Consider the following 8492-nt stretch of genomic DNA (forward strand, 5'->3'; position numbering starts at 1 on the left):
AACTGCATATTGTTCAAAAAGGGCATCTTTATCTACTAGTATCTTGTATTTTAATATAAAATAATGTAAACATAAATCATGCATTTTAATATAAACATAAAATATGTAATTTTAGGCAATTTACTAATCTCTCTGAGCCTCAGTGTCTTTATCTGTGCAATGGGATTGGTGGAATTTACTTTATTGGGAGTTCCAAGAAAGTAAACTGAAAACAGTGTATTAAAAGTGCCCAGTGCCAAGTTTAAGAGTAGGAACTATATAGTAGCTATTGTTAATTACATTAAAGACTGGCAACCTTCTTAGATGATGGGAAGATACAGAAAGTGAAAATCAAACCATTATTGGAGGAATGAGTTTTAAAAGGCTAAACACCGCTATTCTATTGTAAAGACTAAGATAACTGTTTAAAATTGGCCCAAGGGAAAAAGATGAAAGTTATGAACTACCAAACTCCTAGCAGGCAACCAGACTGCAGAAACCTACTTGCAAGTCTCCCATTTCTATAATAAGGATCTGGATCTGGATCTGCCACCCAAGTGGCCCATCCCCCCAACGTATTGCTTACTTTTTAATTATATCCCAATCAAAATTAACCAGTAACTTTTAAAACAGGTTTAACAAATTTATGGTCCTACTATTCTGGTAAAACTACTCCCTAAAAATTACTTATCTCCAAATATGGTACAAGGATCACCTGCATCAGAATCATCTTGGTTAAAACTGCAAACTGCAGTGGAGCTCAGAAATCTTAAGCACATCTGTTTAGAGGAACACTCCCCAAAGTGTTTAGCAAAATCATTCTATATTAAAACCACCCAAAGCGTAACTTAACCTCCACTTACTTTCTTGCAAGATCTGCCACTAGACCAAGCTCTGTTCTGCTGGTAATGTGTGCCTGAATTAATCTGGGAGTTTGGGGAGAACAGGCCAATAAATATCAAGAAATAAGGATGCACTTCATAGGCACAAATAAGTACTTAGACCATCTTTCATTTTTTAGAGAAGATGAGCACAAACTACATAAACCTTTAAATAGCCCTCCCCAGAATCTTATGAAGCTTAAACCTAATTCCATCAAGAACTCTGCTTTAAAAGAGTACACAGTGAAGTATGGTCTGTCTTACACATGAAAGACTGAAAATTAACCTCACTAGAAGCCCTCAGTCCATTAAAACATGCCTGGCATAGTTTGTGTTTGTAACATTTGGTTATCTAGTTTATAAATTGAGTTTTAAAATCTGTTTTTAATACCATAATGTTTGTTACAGGATTCTTTACACTCAAACTAGGTTTTTAATGTCCAACAATTCCTCACCTCAAAAAAAAAAAAAAATCATCACAGTCCAACATGCTATGGAAGAGCACACTTTCAATATAGCATACACACTGCTTTAGTAGTGGGTGTCCTCAAACTGTCTGGGTCAGAAAGTGACTGACACCTGCCTCTGTGCTATGTAACTGTGGGAACCCTTTATCAACACCTTGGGATATAAGCAGAATAATCACCAAAAAAATGTGTGTTAAAATTGTACAACTCAATAGAAGCATTCAAGCATACTACTTGATGACCTAAATTCTTGACCTGGATGCTTAGTATAAGCTACTAATACCACTACTCACTGCTTCACCAGAATGGCTGTATATTTTTCCCACCAAAAGTAGAGCTATTGCACCATACGTTTCATGGTCTCTGTAAAGAAAAAAAATCATTGTCTTGGTTTATATTTCCTTAAAAAAACAAGTAACTTCTCTACAAATTGTTTTATGAACTTAGTGAATCCTAAAGTTTTTTAAAGAAATCACCTCATTTCTCTTTAATGCAACCGTACCCCATAGACACAGACAAAAAGTATTTGTTAAAGGTCAATTCTGAAATAAAACTAGCTACAACCTTTAATAAACAAGTACCACAAATTAAAATGCGCAAGTTTTTATGCATAAACATTTACTTCATGACTCCTCAATTCACATCAGAACCAAAAAAATGGAATTTAAGAGAAATTTTTCAGGATTTCTAAGTGGCTTTAGAACTACTTTTCAAGATACTGGAGAAGAGGCCTAAACAGTTGAAATGATCATTCTGTGTAGTTAGAAACCAGAGGTCCCAGTAAATATTGTTCCTTAGGTATGGACTGAGAAAGCTGACACTGCCTCTTCAGAAACTAGGGCTGAAGACTTTTACCCTTCACAGATAATGTTGACTGGTTAAAATTTTTTTATATTTGGAATTATTAAAGTTGGATGTGTGTTTAAGGAATAGATCTAGAGTATACAAGCAGGCAAGAGATGTTCTATTATTTCTACTAACCCAAAGTAAGAGATGAGAGGCTTGCAAAAGAGGCCCTCAGAGGGCTGTGGTTGTTGCCCCTCCAGTTTGCTCCTAAAGGAAAAGAACTATTTTTAAAACTTACGGAAATTCAACCAATGGGATACAATTGAAAAAAAATCTAAAATGTGGGAAATTCTGCCAAAGTCTATGGCTTAACAAACTTCAAGGAAATAAATAAAAGGGCAAGAGAACTACAAATAAAAAATTTATGAAACTCATCAACCAACTGCAATGTTTAAACTTTACTTGGATCCTAATTTAAAACTTAGATGTTGATTGAAATGTTAATTCTGAGATACTGTGAAATTTTAACACTGACTGGCAGGCCATAGGATGACAACAAAAAGGAACTGCTGTTGTTATTTTAGTTGCAATAAAAGAAGTACATTATGGCTTTAAAATCCTTATTTTTTCAGAGCCCTATACTACAATTCTTATGGTAAAGAATGTGTTTAGGATTTGCTTCAAAATTATCCAGTGGAGGAAGGCATATGATGAAACAAGAATGACTAATAGTTGATAAATGTCAAAGCAAGGATCATACCTACATGGAGGATCATTTCCCATAATAAAAAAACAAAAAAATCATGGTACAACCACTGGTTTACAACAACCTGAAGGAATGCTTATTATAGAATGCTAAAAGAAACAAATGTGCTTATGTCAAATTTTCAAAAAACTAAGGTTAAGGAAGAAAAGGGAATAAGAACCAAACTGAATTTGTGGGTTAGTTGATTATTTTTATCTGCTCGTATTAGATTATTGTCATTACGTGTTACTGATGAGTTCAGGCATAGGCAGGTAATTCAAACTACCTTAAGAGAGCTGGGTATAAAACACCAGTGGAGGAGCCTAAAATAAACTAAAAAAATAAAGTGGCTCAGTCAGTTAAGCCTCTGCCTTTGGCTCAGATCATGATCTCAGGGGCCTGGGATCCAGTCCCACATCAGGCTCCCCACTCAGCAAGGAGTCTGCTTCTTCCTCTTCCTCTGTGCTCTCGCTCAAGAAAATAAAATCTTCCCAAAAAAATTATTTAAATAAAGAATGCCTCAAAGGATTTTCATTTTCAAGTAAATCCTATAAAATCAGTTTTTAATCAGATATTCAACTATCTTCATTTTTAGGGTGACCATGTCATTTGTACAGTAGCCAAAGCAAGCTGCTTTGAAGACATAAGGAGTAACAATCAAACTGGGATGGTACAGGAAAACCAGACCACCTGGTCATCCTATTCACTTTCTATAAACATAAACTGAGGAATGAAGTTTGTTTGCTTGTTTGGGTTTGTGAACCTCCTAAAGTCAAATGAATTCACCTCATAAGAACTAGAGAGAAACTGGAGCCCAAAGAGGCAAAGAGATCTGTCCAAAAGTCACAGTATCAACTGGAGAGCCTGGCACTAGAATTCAGACCCCAACCATTTAATAAGTGGTACTACCACCTTTTCTGTTTTTTTTTTTTTTTTTAATTACATATGTCCTGTTTCTTTTTTCCACGAAAAGGATCTCCTCAAAAATGTGTTCTTCAATCAAATAACTAAAAATACGGCAAAAAATAATACAATGGCAGGAAGGTGAAGAATGGCAAATGCTTACAAAGTCATATATTTATATAGGTCAACATACACACACACACACACACACACCCTTATAAACACTTTTTTCTACATAGTGAACAACTCTTCCAACTTTAAAAGACATTTCTGTACCATGGATAATGTCAGAATAAAATAATCAAAAAAAAAAGCAGTAACTGGCCCTTTTCCTTAAGACTAAAGAAAACCATACACATACAAGGAGGCACTTAGTCTCCCAAATGTTAATTCTCTCCTGGGTACCTCATTGAATAGGCAAGAACCAGGACTTCAGAGACTGCTATGTGTTCTGCAATATACAGCTTAGGAAATGGGGACTCTCCAGAGCAGACGGTCTCACGGCTATTACCTGACTAAAGAATCTGCTTGGTTCCAATACTCGTACCCTTTGTATTATCCCATACAGCTACTGAAGTCAGAATAGGCACTAAATTTCAGAAATAACCATTTTTTACTGATTAAAGGAAAATCTACCAGCCCAACTTTCTAATATGAAAGGAGAAAAAAGGGGCGCCTGGGTGGCTCAGTGGGTTGAGCCTTCTGCCTTCGGCTCGGGTCATGATCTCAGGGTCCTGGGATCGAGCCCCACATCAGGCCCTCTGCTCTGCAGGGAGCCTGCTTCCCCATCTCTCTCTCTGCCTGCCTCTCTGCCTACTTGTGATCTCTGTCAAATAAATTAAAAAAATAAATATTTTAAAAAGAGAGAGAGAGAAAGGAGAAAAAGTATAGGCTTTAGAATCAGATCAACCTACATTTGAATCCTTACTTTGCCATTTATAAGCTCAATAATTGGCCGATTTAAATGAACCTCAATTTCCTCCTATATAAATGAAAAATATCACTAAAGCAAGTGGTACAATGTCTGGTACATAATAGGAAGCTCTTATTTTTACCCAAAGCTTTCATTAAATGGCCAATTCATATAGGATAAAAACGGTTTTTAAAGCAGCTGATTACTATAGTCATGGCAGAATCTATGAAGAGGATCTCCTGGATCATCATTTAACCCCAAAACTGTACATCAAGTACACAATGAAAGTAAACAGCAGATTACAAAATATATGGGTATATCTGTTTCACCAAACTGTAGTACAAAAAAGAGATAACTAGTCATCATTAGTCCAAAAATAATTCCTTCAAATGCTAATTTTAAAAACACCTTTGTGTGTTGTTTCTTCACCAATTCCACTATTGTTACCTCCCAAATATAAGCTTCCAGCTGCAGGGACTATAACTCATAACATTTAAAATACTAGGAGGAAAAAATAAAATAAAATAAAATACTAGGAGGGTGCCTTACACACAGATGTGTTCAATACTATTGAATGAAAAGTTGATAAGGTTTCCTTAACAAGCATTTAAAAAAGACTAAATTATTGAGCAGCACAGTTAGCAAAGCAGAACAAAACTCAAAAAATAAACTGCAATTTATTAAAGAAACTTTAAAAAAAAAATAAAACACCAACACAATGAGCACCTCAACAGAGGAAAGAACTATCCATTCCATTTCCAGGAACAACTTACCTTTTTTCACCTTCCTTTTGCAGATTTGAAATCCAGATTCTCACACAATCACTGGCCTTCACTTCTGTTTGATTCAATAGCATACACACTACTGAGTCTATCTCTCCTTCGCTATTAAATACATCAGTAGAAAGCACACTGGTCTTATTCTGCTTTCTAACTATGAAAACATAAGTGCAAAGGTCCTAATCCAAAATTCTCAAAAGAAGAAAAACAAAAAATTTCTGGAGTTAAACAATTTCATTAGTAATTATAGAGGTGCCCGGCTAGCTCTGTGGGTTAAGGGAAGGACTCTTGGTTTCAGCTATCATGAGTCATGAGATGGAGCCATTACAGGGCTCCACACTCAGCGGGGAGTCTGCTTAAGATTCTCTCCTTCTGACCTTCTCCCCCACTTCACACTTGCTCTAAAATTTAAAAAAAAAAATTAAAATAGTGGGGTGCCTGGATAGCTCAGTGGCTTGAGCATCCACTCTGGGTTTCATGATCTCATGGATCCTGAGATCAAGAGGGGAAGACACACCTCCCCACTAGGAGTCTCCTTGGATATTCTTCTCTCCCTCTGTCCCTTCACCCAACCCCGCTCTCTCTCGTATACATAAAATCTTAAAAAAAAAAAAAAAAAAGAATTAAAGTTTCCCATCATTTCCCTGCCCAAACATCCTAATTCAACTTGAATTTATTTTTTTCATGGTCTCTCCTGCCCTGTAACTGCCTTCCATATGTATTTCAAATTTTCCCCCCCAAATGTGAAAAAGACGACAGTGTCCTTATGCGAGGACAAGAGGTAAAAATAAAATATATTGGGCATCTGGATGGCTCAGTGCTTAAGTGTCTGCCTCCGGCTCAGGTCTTGATCTCAGGGAGCTGGGATCGATCCCATCCCCAGCCTCCCTGCTCGGAGGGGAGGAGTCTGCTTATCCCTCTGCCCCTCTCCCTGCTCATGCTCGCATTCTCTCTCTCTCTCTCAAATAAATAAATTTTTTAAAATAAAAGAAAAAATAAAACATATTAAAGTAAGCCGTTTCCAAACAGGTGAGATACCCATCAGAGTGTGTGCTGTTGCAGGAAACAGAATGGAGAGCCGTGAATGGGAGTCTCTGCACTTCATATCTGCAAAAGAAGAGAATAAAAAGGTTAACTTAACTCTAGACTTAGAACACCTTTTTTTTTTTTTTTAAACCTGTTTAAACCAATGCCCACAAACATTTTAAATCAAAGATGAAAATGTGCTAAGCCAAAGGCTTGGGGGTGAATTCCACCTTCTTGCCCTTTTACATAAACTGTATCTACAGTACCAGAAATCAGTATTTGAACATTCCTATATCACATCATCCCAATACTAAAGGGTAAGAAAATCTTAAAACTATCATTTTAATTAGCCAACTGTGCTTCCCTACAGCAGTCACCTACGGGTAATTAGTGCTAACAGTAACCGTTAAGAGGTTCACTTCTAACAAATACTCTTCCCCCATAAGGAGTGACAGTTAACCTTTTGGGAACCCAAATGCACACACCCCTTTCTCCAACCCCGCTAAAGGTGAATTCAAGAAAAAAAGTGCCTCGCAAGCAAGCAGTGTCCCCCGCCCAGTGCCAGGTTCTCGGCAAAACTCCTGCATTCTGCATTAACCCACCAGGCCACCGGAGTGGGTGCTCCAGGGCCAGGTCGCGGAAAGAGCCTGGGGGTGTGAGCTGCGCTCTGCCAGCGGGTCAGGCACCCGCGCCCCCCACCTGGGAACACACCTGCCCTCACCAGCGCGCACCTGGGGCGGAGACCGCCCTCTCCCGGCCTCGCGCGCCTGCCCCCACGAGAAGCGCGCGCCCCGCGCCGCACGGGACCCGAGGGCGTGCAGGCGGCGGGAGCCCGGGGTGCAGGGGCCGTCCTGGCTCGCTCCCTCCCTGGGGACCAAGGGGGCCCGGGGACGTGCTGGGGGCTGGCGCGGTACCTTTTGGACAGATCCATAAGGACCCCGGAGAAGAGCTTCTCCCCTAGACGGAACGACACGACGAGCGCGTCCTCAATGATGTGGTCCAGCGTGACCCGCACCTCGGAGCCGGGAATCAGCTGCGACACCGCGGAGTCCCCGCCCGCCGGCGGCACGAGCGCCGGGGCTGCGGGCTGGGGCAGCGGCGGTTCCTGGCGCTCCTCGGGAGCTGGGGGCTGCTCGGGCGGCGGTGCAGGGGAAGGTGGAAGGTCGGGTCTTTCCTGAGGCGCGGCTGCCGCCGGCTCCGCCACCCGGGCGGGCAGCTTCTCCTCAGCCTCCAGCTCCGGCCCCGCCGCCTCCGGGCTGCGGGCGAGCTCCCCCGGCGGCGGCGGTGGCGGCGGGAGCGGCGGCTCGTCGGCCTGAGGAGAAGACTGCTGCCCGTCGGCCTCGCCGTCCGGCACAGATGCTTCCGTTGCGGTGACCGGGAGGGGGTCAGTGCCGGCCTCGCTGCCGGGGATGGGCTCCATCTCCGGCTCGGCCTCGCCGGCGCCCCCCTCCCCGGGGGACGCTGCAGTCGCTGCCGCCTCTGCAGCCACGGCCGCCATTTTCTTCCTGGCTTCTCCCTCCTCCAGCTCGGGGTGCAGCGGCAGCGTCAACGCTGCTTGGTTCCCTGGGCCTTCCCCTCCCTCCCTTGAACAGTTTCGTCCCGCCCTTTCCCTGATGCTCGTTATTGGCACCGCGCCATTGGTTCCGTTCTACACCCCTCCCACACTTGTGACACACCATTGGCCAGATGGGGGCGTCTATCACCCAGTCAGTCCCTCCCTCCCATACAGAGTAGGAACTTCTCATTGGCCGGATGAATTGTCAAATGTTGAATCTTAGAGGAGGAGTGAGGGAACGGGGGAAGTCACAAAAGCAAAGCCATATACTTACCGCCTCTTTCTATTGGCTGGAAGAGGAAATAAAGTTTTACGGTTGGCCTACGCTCTTGCCCATTATCAGTCAGGCTTTCAGAGGTGGGGTAAAGGAGAGAATCATGTGGCGTGCCAGTTCTTTCAAAGGCGACCGAGGGGAGGAGTAACAAGGGAACGCGGGAGGGGAGCCGCTTCCCAAGGAT

At 41.9% G+C, this 8492-nt stretch overlaps 1 protein-coding gene across 10 annotated transcripts in view; it reads right to left on the reverse strand.

The window, feature by feature from the left end:
* Positions 1-8047, reverse strand: part of PWWP2A (PWWP domain containing 2A) — a 50921-nt gene extending 42874 nt beyond the window's left edge. For 8 of the 10 annotated variants that reach the window (XR_009407414.1, XM_059417283.1, XM_059417285.1 and 5 more), the window contains exon 1: positions 7394-8047. Coding sequence is in view for 8 of the 10 variants with exons in the window: in XM_059417283.1 (XP_059273266.1) it covers positions 7394-7977 (584 nt within the window). In the remaining 2 variants the exon portion in view is untranslated. Of the gene's footprint in view, positions 1-1620; positions 1691-5447; positions 6370-7393 lie in introns of those variants that run through there. The other 2 variants (XM_059417284.1, XM_059417280.1) reach the window with 2 other exon arrangements.
* Between the last annotated feature and the right edge of the window lie 445 nt (positions 8048-8492).

This window comes from Mustela nigripes, chromosome 12 (assembly GCF_022355385.1).
Source record: "Mustela nigripes isolate SB6536 chromosome 12, MUSNIG.SB6536, whole genome shotgun sequence".
In the NCBI taxonomy this organism is placed as follows: domain Eukaryota; kingdom Metazoa; phylum Chordata; class Mammalia; order Carnivora; family Mustelidae; genus Mustela; species Mustela nigripes.